Here is a 13,702-nt window from a genome sequence, read left to right as displayed (position 1 = left end):
TTTAAAATTCAATTTTTTTCCTATTTGAATTTCCTTGATGCTTTTTTTGGTTTTCAATTATTCTGATAATATTTTGGCACATGAAAGAAAAATGTATGGGACGATGGGGTCAACATCAACGTTCTAATTTGAAAAATAAAATGGATAGAAACCGGCCTGGGTCGCACATGAATTAATCGTATTAAAAAGGTTTACAGAATTTAAAATTTAAAAAATGAGTCTTTTGTTTAAATTTCTAGAAAAGAGAGTCAAACGTTTGTTCAAAGTTTATCTTATTCAGTATTCCTGGTAAATCTTTTAATTCAGTAAAGACCATTATATCATAAACAAGGCGCGAATATCTCCTATTTATCCCCCTTGTATAAATCCTGTTTGATCTGCGCCTATTACCTCAGGTAAAATATGTGCAGTACATCCTGACCATTTTTTATGTATTACATTAAAGCAAAGAGATGGGTCTCCAGTTGCTGAGATAAGATTTACTGTTACTTTTTGTGTATACATGATTGTTAATATATACTAATTGACATATACTATCCCGTAAAATAAAAGCAATAAAAATTGATATATAATACCGTAACATAAAATATTATTCTAAATATTTGTATTACTTTTCTAATACGTTTGAAATTAAGAAATACTTACAGTTTAATTTTCTACAAAAGAAAATCAATAAAATACTAGTATACTCGATTCCTCGAAACATTTTTGCAGAGATAATCCTTTTTTTATGGTTTCACATGTAATTCCAAAAACCTTCAAAATTTAACTTCGTATTCAATTAGGCCAATGTAACACATTCCATAATCCTTGGTATTTTGTGTAGAACTAATGGAAGCGATGATGGCTTGATTCTGTATCATCTCTGCTGTCCAACAATTCCATACCTTTGGGCATCAAATTATATGTATTGAGCAAAAATAAAACCAAAACAATGCCAAACAGCCTGAAAGACCAAATTATACACGTCTATTGAATTACAAGATCTAAACGAGAGATTTTCATTATGTCTATTTATTTCTCCTTTTTCATGAACAACACATGAATAGATTGTAATATGATAAAGACAGAAACGATGTGACAAATTACTGAAGCATTGGATAAGGTTCACTGCTGAAGAATTATAGATTAGGTTAACTAGTATCTCTGATTTCAGTGACGAAGCGATATTTATATGACAATGATAAAATTTTTAAAAAATGAACCAGTTTGAGGGCTGAGTTGTAGAAGGTTTGCATCAGTCTTTGCCAAAGACTGAACTACAAATCTACAAAAGTGACTAATATGATCAGGACAGAAACGATGTGACAAATTACCGAAGCATTGGATATGGTTCACTGCTGAAGCATTTTAGATTAGGTTAACTAGTATCTCTGATTTCAGTGACGATGCGATATTTATATGACGATGAAAAATTAAATTTCCTTTTTAACATGAACCAGTTTAAGGTGTGGGTTATAGGAGCTTTACATCAGTCCTAGCCATAGATTGATACACAAATCTACAAAGTGACTCTCTTGGAAAAGTTGCAATGCACAAATCTCTCGACCATCTGGGAAAATGTTGTGTTGATATTCTGTTTAGTAAGTTGGACAAGCAAATATTTCTTCCAATTCTTCCAATATTTTTACTTTTCGATTTTAGAAACTGTGTAAATTCCAGAACCGATGACATATTTAGAGACATGGCAGCCGGCATTCGAATAGAATTAACAGAAAAATTAATAAATTCACTTAAACAATTCACCTTGAGATATACATGTACAAGTAAACAGAACGCATGTCAAAAGTTCAATTCAAAAAGTCAATAAACATTAAATTTCTTATTTCATCTTGTTTCCTATAAGGTAATAAAAGTCGCTAATAAAGTCTTTCTTTAGACCATGGATGAATTACTCCAAATGTACCCTTTTACAAACAAATATAACAAATCAGCCTGCAGTCGATGTCAAGGGCCGTAACGGGTGTGCCTATAGAGTATTGGGATGTCACTACAAACAATTATGGACACAACAAAAACGATTATCCCGATCCCAAGGACGGAACCAATTCCTTTTGCTGATTTCCTTTCGTCCTTTGCGCATGTCTTCTTCCTCACTGTAGCAGACAGAGCTTTTTCGTTAATTTTCAATTCTTTTTCCATTTCTTTGATTCTGTTTTGAAGTACTTGAGGGTCTGTGATAAAGTTCTGAGACTTTAACCGCTCACATGGACATTCACAACCTGATACAAAAACAAAAACAAAAAAAACGTGACATCAAATAAGATGTTGACCGTAGTAGAATAAAGTTTGAAGATCAACCCAGTTTAATCCTCGCAATACCAGTTATTTAAGTTTGAGCTTATGAAAAAAAAATACTTTCATTTATTAACAATAATTTTGAAATTGTTTTCTCTTACGTTTACAGACAGGTTTATCTTCTGTCCAATCACCACTCTTATTACAAACTCTCGTTAAATTCCCTTCCACGATACGATGATTTTTCCTGCATGTGTAAGTTACACTATAATCAACAAAATAATTGGGGGAGGGATGTGTATGTCGATTCGTCGTACTGTTATCGTGTATAGGATCCTGGCATGTAACTGTAAAAAAGTTTTAGTTTATGTTAGGAAAAACTGTGGTGCCATTTACATTTAAGCAAGAAATCGGATAATCATTTCAATTAATATATATTAATTGTCTTTTTTATATATACGTGATCCATCAAATGATGAATGATACAGAAAATGATGATTTTCCTTTTTGGGGGAAAGTGACACAACTTAAACTCGAATGATGTTTTTCTTTGAAGAAAAAAAGTTTTTATGAAAAAAAAATTTTATACTTGTTTTTTTGATTGAGAGATAAATATATATCCCTTTTAGGATAGTGTTACAATGTATCTTGTTTATAACGTAAAAAGTAAACTGTATGCTATCGCGCGATGATAATTTTAAACATAAATTTGGATTATTTCCCTCCCAGAAATTCTACTGATCGCAATTTTTAAAAACCGTTTTGGTCATAGATAAGCATTGGTCTATTCTATTGATTTGAGCTGTGTTGATCACCTTGAGAACTTTTGGAGAGTTATCTTACTATTGCACACTGGGGCTTCCCCAATCCACTGGCCCTCTCGTTGACACTGCAGAGTGAGGTTTCCGTTGGTCAGTACATGTCGCTCTGAACAGTTTAATTCTCGAGACTTAAGGAATGCAGTGAAATCAATGCAGGCCTCAGTAGGCCGATGATATCGTATACCTGAATCTGTCATGAGTTGAGAGACAAAAATCGTGTTGTTGTATGCTTCATTTACACATCGGTCTGAAATAAAAGATTAATTGGGTTAGTATGAATATGTTCTTCACTTTGCTACGTCAGCAAGTATAAGTGTTGAAACCATAGTAAAATACACGTTCTTGATTTTTGGCATTTGTATTTACCAGTGCAATAAAAGTTGATAGTGTTGTATTTCAATTTCTGACTTGTTGAAAAGGTACATTGTTGTTTCCCGTCACACGCCTCTAAAATACTCTCTAATTCGACTTCCTGACTGGTCAGGTTCATGATAGAGAGGTAGTACTTGTAACAGTGTAGGGTGACGTTCCCATTTTCAAATGCAATTCTGCTGTCCCACAGAACTATAAGAATGGTACCAAAAGAAAACTAAATAAGAAAGTCTTTCATTAATCTGCATTCAAAAATATGAAAATGAAAAACTTTTAGTGAATTTATCTGCGAGTTCTTTGTATGTTTATCAATACCCAGTTCCTGGTTATCAATCGTGGCATCTGAACAGTTACAACCCGGGACATTCTCATTTGTAACACAGCCTAAAATTCATATGAAAACCTTATTAGCAATTCACTCAAAAACACGTAAGCTATAAAAAATGCTGTCAAATGAAATGTCTATTGATAATTGGTATATTTTACGGATTGAGTTTTTTAAAACACCAATTCTCTAAGAAACCAAAATTTAATTATTAAGCGTATTTTCTTCCCATTCGATCGTTTCATACACTAGTATGATAGATTAAACATCAATACACAATATACAATTGCTACATGTATGTGCCGTCTTACTAATGCTAAAATGGTTAGATGTCAATTTAAAGCATATTTAAGAAAAAGCTGATTTCAGGATGGCTTGAAATATTAATATAAATGCTAAACAACAAAGAAATAATCTAAAACCTTAGAAATTATAAGAATTTAGTAATGTCTACATTACTTAATTCTTATCTGACAGATTTATATATTTTTAGATTTTTTGCAATAACATACCGTTCTTAAAAATTAAGCATTTTTATTATAATAAAGTTTAAAAGAAAAAAATATCTGCTGCTTTGGTAAATCAAAGGTAAATATGCATTCCCAATCAAGGATTTACTCCGCTACTCACAAACCCTTGACCAAATAGGTGGAGTTTTACTGGGTTAGAAACTGGTTGGTCTCATCAAAGTTGGCATGATCAAATAAGAAGTGTTGTTTTAAGAATGAATAATGTTAAGGTGTGTTCCTGTTTTGCTAAAGTTTGATAATTAGGTACAGAACAATAGATGTTCATTCATTCTATTTTTATTTCCTCCCTTAGGGGATTGCATAAAGAATAACAGTTTAACACAAAATATAAATACAGCCCATGAGTGACAAAGTTAATAGAAGTTATAGTAAAAAAAGGAGAAAGAATATAATTAAATATGTACATTGCAATTGCTGACGAGAACAACTATGTATAAAGGAAATAACCATCCAAAAATCGTGATTCATCAAATTTTCTCATGACATACGAGGGTTGTTCGAAAATGATTGAGACATTTATTCTTATTACTTTCGGGAAAAAGATAAACCAATGAGATTTTACCAAAATATACACCAGGTAAGAGTTTATCAATGTGAAATCGTTCTACATCATGACATCATTAAATCATCCCTGGTAAGCTGACAAACTTGCTTTCGTCCAGTGACCCGGAGCAGCTGAAAAACTTATCGCAACGTCTTTTTAACGCTTCTGATGGCCTCTTAATTTAAACAGCGTACAAACGTACGGAATAAGAAATATTCATTTTTCATTTTTTTTAAATATCAAGATACCAACATTTACTTAAAGAATCTCCATTCCTAATTTTTTTTTAGATAATCGAGTTATTTCTACCCGAAAGTCAAATTCCCGTTAAAATTTTTTACAGTCATCTTGTACATAGTTTACACATGTAAATCTAAATATTTTCAAAATTACTTTTTTCAATTATTTATTGTTGCTTTTTCAATGTTAATGCCAATGTTCACCAAAATGTTCACCAGAGTTGGTCACTTACAAAAGGAAATGTTTGTGTTGTTTAAATAATTTCCGAACAGCCCTCGTAAAAGGGTTACATCAGAAAAAATATTAATATATCATTTTTTTCTCTGCGTTTTGTTGTTTTGGGGCTACATGTAGGTATTAAAATAGAATCTGATCATGAATTATGATAAAGTCTATAGAAATAAAGTTCATCATCTCACCTGGACAAAGTCCAGTTTCGCACAATTTTTTTCTATACTTAATTTTCAAATGCGTGCCATGAAACCATGAAACCGATGTTAATTGTGCATTGATCAATGTTGAGCCGTAGTAAACTTGATAGTTTGCGAGTAGCGAATCGGATCAGAAACCCTTGACTTGGGAATATGAGGTAAAAAAAATTCTCAATAGTTTTCTTTTGGCACAAAAAGACACACAGCGGGAACATATTTGTGTGCTTAACAATTCTTCAAATTGTTGATGATAAAAGTTAGAGCAGTTTTGAAAAAAATGCCAAAGTAACGGTTCTGGGAAAAATTATCAAACAATAATGGCAATCTTAAAACAACCAAGATTTTCTCAATATATGATAATTTTTAAAATTTTGTACCCAAAGCAACGGATGTCAATTTTTATATGTGTATATAAAGCCGTATTTTAATTGTAGAAGGCATTTCAAGGGGTATAAAATATTATGTATCAATCCAATTTGGCTCAAGATCATATAAAATTGAGAATGTTCAGCGGTCATCACAACGATGATCATCTACAAATAATAATTTGCAAACCAAGTTTTGATACTCTATGAAAATTTAAAATCGAATTTAACGTTTAAAGGGGCATGGTCACGATTCTGGTCCAAAATTTTTTTTCCGATTTTAATGTTTACAGTGCTTCAGTAAGACATCTTTAATAGGCAACCAACATTTGAGTGTCATTCGCTTAGTTGAAAGCAAGTTACAGAGCTCACAATTTTTCGCTATGTAAACAAAGGTTTTGTTTACATTTTGAACGTTGAAGTGAAAACTCCAGTTTTAGACCTTAAATGAATGTAGTAAACGTTAGAATCTGTTTATCTATGCTTGAAACGAATAAAAAGATGGAAAAATCAGCTGAAAAAGAACTTTAGCCGGTAAATTGAACTAATGTAAACAAAAACAGGGCACGAGCCTTGTTTACATGATAAAAAATTGTGAGCCCTCTATCGTGATTTAAATTGTACTAATGACTCTCAAATTTCATTTGGTCATTGGAAAGACATTCCAAAAGCATTGTAAATAATAAATACAGAAAAATAGAATTTGACCAAAAGCGTGACCATGCCCCTTTAATAAATCACTTTAGCATTTTATATCGCCACTGTCATATTTTTGAAATGAAACTAACAAAATGTCAATCCACCCTAAATTATTCTTAAGTACAGTAATTTGAAGCATTATAGATTAATATTACAGTCTGTCCCAATATATTTTTGCTGCACATTTGGACGATTTTTAATAGAATACACATACCTGTGAAAGAAGTGCAAATGAAATCGATGAAAGGGAAAATTCCCAAGATAACTTCATTCACAAATTAACATTTTCCCTCCTAAATATTCACAGGAACGAAAATAGATTTCCTGCGGAGATCTATTATGGGGAATGTTGACATCTTTTCTCCATTCGGAAGTACTCGGGACACCTCGCGCAAATGTTCAACGTTATCATCCGGGCGTCTTCATCTCCTTGGCAATGGAAAAGTCCCGTAGACGTTGTATTTTTAGCCGTGTATTGATAGAGGAGGCGTTTCAAAAGGGAAATCTTGGGATTTTTTTATACTATTGATCGAACATCGTCTGAACCAAGAGGTATTTATAAATATCGAATAATTTAAGAAAATATGCGGCAAAAATATCTTGGGACATACAATAACAAAAAACAAAAAAGTTTGAGAATAAATTATCGGGGACATGTTATTTCAGTTCTATGTCTTTTTTTCTATCGGCAATGTTAATCATTATATGCATCAAGCTGTAGAGTTGTAGCACTATGAGAAAATCCGGGTCTGAAATCCAGAAAGTATTCTAAGATCTACAGCTCTGCGGCTGTATCTAATTCTGTGTTAGAAAAATTGCTTATCAATGTGTAAATAGAGACTAATTTTTTTGAAAACTGATTGCAATCCAAGACCATACCGAATATTTCCACTTCACATGGTTCAATAACAATATCATAAGAATTGTTGACGAAGAGGTAAATCTGGCGTCCGTAGTAGCCCCCGGGAAAAACTATCGTGTTTTGGAAGCTAGGATTGGTTTCATTGTCATGATACACAGGATCTAGGCTGCTCAGCTGATTGGGTTCAACCGTATGATTGGTGATGAAGACGTAATATCCCATATGTCGATGGACTGGCCAACCAATAATAATAATAAGAATCGGTTTTCACGAAAGAAAAAAAAGATATCAAAATGATATTATTTTGTTCTAGATTAGGTGATGATTTAAGTCAACTACATCCATAATTTCAATGCATAAGAATAGTCTTATGATAAATGTATATATATATATATATATATATATATATATATATATATATATATATATATATATATATATATATATATATATATATATATATATATATATATATATATATATATATATATATATACATACATACATACATACATACATACATACATACGTGTGTGTGTGTGTGTGTGTGTGTGTGTGTGTGTGTGTGTGTGTGTGTGTGTGTGTGTGTGTGTGTGTGTGTGTGTGTGTGTGTGTGTGTGTGTGTGTGTGTGTGTGTGTGTGTGTGTGTGTGTGTGGTGTGTGTGTGTGTGTGTTGTAAGCATAAAGGTTCAAATTAAAATTAGATGAATAATATTGTAAATAAATGTATATTTCACATTTGAATAGGTCTAAAGTTAGAGTTACCCAACATAATACAAATGTACTTATTTAAAAACAATTCCTATCTAATACATTTTACAGTGGGACACATACATGTATAATTCGAGAAGTATATTTTTTTTAAAAAATATATGGTTTGTCACGTATAGCAAACCTTTGGACACTTACATAATTCTCTGAAGATAAGGTTGATTTTGGAAATTTTGGAAACAGACTGAAAAGTGACCCGCCACCAGGCATTAGGACGAACCCCAGTAACAACAGACCCAGAACAGTCAGTGGGGTGGTGAGAATACTTTCCATTTAAGGCTTTGTCTGCGGTAAGTTTTGCAAAACTGTAAGTTTCGTCATACTGATATACCGATGATAATTTGGTTTCTTCTTTGTATTCCATGCCAAGATTACATATTTGACCTGTGGATTAAAAAATACGCAAAATGTCAGCATATACATTAGTAATCCTCCACCGCCGATTGGGGCAAAGCCTCATTTGCAACAGGTCAAACATGTTTATACGGGTCTGCGGACAGATTTTGATGTAATGCTGCTAGTTAAGCAAGAGCAAATTAGGATTTTAGAATGACGTACGCTTTCCATTAGCACTTACGGTGGTTGTTGAAATGCACAACAATCACTACGGTTTCCTTGGAAGATCTGAATACACACGCTACAATTGCGCTTCATTCAAGGAACCCGTAGAATAACCGTACAATTTGACTTGCACGAATGGCGTAAGGGATCTCACGTTTCCCTTTCGTTTGACGTACGTTGACCTTGAAGAGAGTTAAGGTCAAGATCTAGTAAGTGATTCCAAAGTATCTTTTTCGTGCCATAACCATTGTGACGCCATGCTTGATTTTTAACCTATTCCCCGTACTTTACGGCTTTAAAGGAATTATGTAGGAAATGAAACATTTTCTTGATATCCTATATTAATGCATGGGAAAAGTAATCCTGATACCTATATTCAATTTACCATCATTTAAAAAGGGGATCAAGAGCTTGTTTTGGAGAGATTGTAAGCAGTTAAGATATATCTCATTAGTCAAAATTTGACAAAATTTTGGTTACTTATTTCCTTCACATTTTATAGAAATTGACACGTAAAAACATGATTTTGCATTTTGTTTACCAAAACACCTAAGCTCCGGTACACCCTATCAACAAAGCTATTGTTATGAAGCATAATATAAAAAAATATATCCCTGAAGGCATCTTTTTTCTACTAGATTTTGACCTTTACGTAAATGTTAAAAAGACGCACCGGTCTGTCTTTGAATCATTTATGAAGTTGTCTAGTTTTATGATTTTTTTGGACAAAAAATCATTTTTTCATCGGATTGTTAGATAAGGGTGATTTTTTTGTGATATATTGATTTCATTTCTCACATTCTGTCCGAGACTAGTTTATAGTATATTGAAGCGTGAAATGACTTTTCCATGTTTCCATGTTCCATGGTTCACAATGTTTAAAGTCGGAGCTGTTTTTATCTTCAACATCTAGGATCAGGCGCTAATCCACTAATTTTTTCCCCGTAGGGTTGGGCAGTTTTGTAAAATGAAATAACCTACAAATATACTGTTCATCGAAATGACTAAATTAAATATATATATTTTTTAAGATTGTACCATATGTCTCATATAGTATCTGAATATATTTCATTCATTTTTACTTCAGACTTTGCTATTTAAAAAATCTTTATCATTCATAACACAGTTAATTGAATTTTAATTCTTAAAAATCACTTTTTATTAATTCTTAATGGAATAATTTGATATGGTACGCGTTGCTTTTGCTTGCTCAAAGCCAAAGACAAATTATGAACGTGACAAAAAGTCTTGAAACCTAATGTTAACTACATAAAAAGTACAGGTCAAATCGTTCACTCTATTAAAATAAAAACAAACTTTACCATTGATTAATGTGTAAAAGAAAACATTGAAGATCAGCTAGTTCAGACGCCAACGTGATTTATCACCCTTTTTTTAGAATATCAGAATTGTACTTGTATATAATGGCCAGATATTATAATTAACACGTTCATTACATATCAAATGTTGATGACGAATAAAAAACCCACCTTGAATTGTAACCATTGTCTTAAAGGACTTTTAAAAGCAAACGCCATAAATGTATTTTGATGTTAAGATTGTCTTCTTTAATAATAAACATGATTCATCGTAGGCGTTGTTTCTTTTACTTTCAATTAGATTTTGACCCGTGCGTGCACGGGTTTTCATAGCATATGATATCGGACATTTACGTAATAGATACATCGAAAAACCGTATATTGTTGACATTTGCATAACCAAGCTTTAAGCCTGCAATAATGATATCAATTTCACTACACTCTGCTGAGTTGGAATAATGTAACTGTGTCTGAGGAAAGACCTTCACCACAGTTAAAATGCCACCCATATACCCGTAATGTAGCAGAAAATTGCAGAATCGCTCCAAAACGATTTTGGAGAAAATTAATAAAGTTGCATTAAAAATAACAGTCAAATTGTTCATAACAAACCATCTTGAAGCTGTAAATACCTTTCTTCGAAAAGTTTAATTCTTATAATTGATTTCAACATTTCTTCAATAACGTTTTTACACACCATGTTGACATATTTCTCTTAATTGTGCAAAAATTCATTGAATTAAATGCTTTCTGTAGGTTTAAGTGGCTATATAATATCAGTGTATACTTAGTTTATTCTTTTGAAAACATGACAACCACAAAGATTTCTCATATTTAAAGAAATGAAAGTTATACTTTATGTTTTCAAACCTGTATTGAAAAATTATCATTACAATAAGTAAAAAAAAATGGATAAAAGACATTCATTTGGCAATTTCATGAAATTATTTCAAAAAGAAAAGTTAATAGATTAATAAAATCAAATAAATAATTCACTGAGACAGTTGATTTTTAGAATTATTCTTATAAACGGTAGAGCAATCTAAAAGTGTTTTTTTTTTAATAAATAAATAATAATGTTTATGATTGAATAAATCTATAATTGGATTATTGTATTGTTATTATAGCATTTGTGCTCATTCTAAAATAGACTAAAGGTTAGCTGTAATTAACTGTACATACATTTAACTAATTCTTACTGTCAGATATACTAAGTACTTTACCGAGTCAAAGTTCTCTCCCTCCCGTTACCTGTACACAATTCCCACCTAGCCAAAAGCAGTCACCTGTGTAAATTTCAGAATTTTGGCTAAGTGGGAAGACGCCCATTGACATACATCAACGAAATAAATGATGGATAAGAAAAATGTCTTCATAAAACATGTACAATGCTACTAAAATATAAAAGTTGAATTCGTAATCATGTATCAAAATTAATCGTCAAGTAGATTCAATTATCATAAAAAAATATTAGAAAATATATACTCACATTTAAGTTTCCTAAACACGAGAAACGTTAATAAAAAAGTGATATACTGCAATCCTCGTAACATATTGGTACTTGATGAATCGTTGTTAATATTTAGTTTCCAAAATTTTCAATAACTTCAGGATATTATTTCCTATTTTGTTATTACTTTGGAAACACAGTGTGCAACATTTTTAACGTTCTTTGGCAATTGTATAAAACAAGCTGCAAGACCAACTCGCTGATAAAATATCAAAAACCTTTCTGGTGATGATCATCAAAAAATGACGCGAGCAATAAATTTTAAGCGTTGTCCAAAACGTAGACAGAATGATACCATACAGAATCGATTATTATCACCCACAAGGTCATTGATTTTTTTTGTGATGCCTAAAAGAGAATTTTATACGAATAATTATATATTATAATCCATTCCTGAAAAAAATACACACACAATGTACAGTATAAATTATATACTGCAACGTGATCAGCATGAATTATCAAACTATGGTGATAGGTTCCACTCGTAGTCTTATCTTCCATTCCAGTGACAAAGATGTATTTATCATCATTGACAAACTGCATGATAAATAATTCAATATCGATGATGCCGATATAAGTCCAGCTTTAAAATGAAACATTGAAATGGTGAGATGCGCTTGAAAGGAAGAAAACAATATGATATCACACATGGGAGAGTTTTTTCTCTACTTTGCCCAATGTGTTTATAAGCACATTTTGTCAAAAACTGGTACACGCGGTATATGATTTTCATTCAAGTAGACAATTAACGTCATAAAATGCATATGGCGAGGGCAAACTCAGAATCTATTTCAATCATGTACGTTGCAAACCTCATGAAAGTTGACAAAGGTAGGATAGGATACGATACAAGATAAAAATATAAAATTTAAGTTCTATCTTATCCTATACTGCCTCCTGTAGCCAATCAAGTTCAAGTATAAATTTCAAAGTGATTTTGCAAAACAAAAATTAACGTAAAAATGCAACTGCAACAATGTCAATTTAATTAGTTTTACAAGTTTTACAAGACATTTAAGGGGGTGTGCGGCCATCTTGTACATTTGAGGATAAGAATGTAAACATTTCTTGAACTGGCTTGTTTCTGCGAGATTAAAAAGTCATTGTCCTGTTCTCGTATGCATAGTTTTCAAACAAAATGACATGTATGACTTTGTATTTATTGCAATTATATCTTCTGGAAACAGTTTTGGCCAGTTTTGGACAGAAACAAGCCAGTTCAAGAAATGTTTACATTCTTATCCTCAAATGTACAAGATGAATGGACACCCCCATTAATAATGATTTTTAATGTTTTATATTAACAAAACTGCAGAACTATATGCAGAACTGTTTATTCTTTAATAGATTATAGTTTTACCTCCAGCTAGCATTAAAATGATATTTTGATTGACGAATGAAAAGAACTTCATTGATTGTGATGACAGAAAAATCAGCACCGTTACATGAAAGTAAGGAGTAGTTTTAATTCTCTTTTCCATTAACTTCACGATAATAAAAGAGGCATTCTTCCTCACCATTACTATATACTTTGTTCATCTTGCTAAATACACAGGAGCAAAGGAGAATATCTTTAAATGATTAATGCATTTTTACCATGTAATCACTAGAGCCCCGTCCTAACAAAAGAACCCCCTGTTCCAGGGTCCATGAAATTCAGCATTTTGGAAGAGGCATTCTTTCTCATCATTACTATATACTTAGTTCATGGGCTTGATACCCAGGAGCAGAAAAGAGTGCAGTAAATGTGAAATAATTTAACAGATTTCGTTTTCAGATTTCAAATAATGTTCATATAAAAATACACATCAGATATTGAATGGTGCTCTTATTTTCCCCAGTTTTCTGGATAATAGTAATCATTTTACATTGACATTTTTACCGTACATGTCATCATCTTTGAGTCAACTGAAAACTGGTGATGATTATTTAAATACTTCCAAAAGGGGGTAATGAACGACAGGATTCTTATATGGAATGGAAAATATACTAACGGTATTTTGAAAGTAGTTCACAATGTTCAGATATACCAACAGTTTCCATGAAATGCAGACCTAGCATTTTTAACTGCTTTTTTTTCTTTTAGAATAGTGTAAATAGGAGTAAATTATTTG

At 31.8% G+C, this 13,702-nt stretch overlaps 1 protein-coding gene across 1 annotated transcript; it reads right to left on the bottom strand.

Moving 5' to 3' along the window:
* Positions 1–1,004: 1,004 nt before the first annotated feature.
* On the bottom strand, positions 1,005–11,749 carry LOC105333200 (uncharacterized). Its single transcript, XM_034452164.2, has 8 exons — positions 11,568–11,749; positions 8,337–8,582; positions 7,445–7,660; positions 3,747–3,815; positions 3,426–3,623; positions 3,082–3,306; positions 2,400–2,585; positions 1,005–2,222 (listed from the first exon to the last, which is right to left on the bottom strand). The coding sequence occupies exons 1-8, from the start codon at positions 11,629–11,631 to the stop codon at positions 1,948–1,950; spliced, it is 1,479 nt and encodes a 492-aa protein (XP_034308055.2). The 5' UTR covers positions 11,632–11,749; the 3' UTR covers positions 1,005–1,947.
* Between the last annotated feature and the right edge of the window lie 1,953 nt (positions 11,750–13,702).

The sequence above is a fragment of the Magallana gigas genome, chromosome 5 (genome assembly GCF_963853765.1).
Source record: "Magallana gigas chromosome 5, xbMagGiga1.1, whole genome shotgun sequence".
Taxonomy (NCBI): domain Eukaryota; kingdom Metazoa; phylum Mollusca; class Bivalvia; order Ostreida; family Ostreidae; genus Magallana; species Magallana gigas.
The sequence above is the reverse complement of the archived record's forward strand: the minus strand, read 5'-3'. Positions and strand labels throughout refer to the sequence as shown.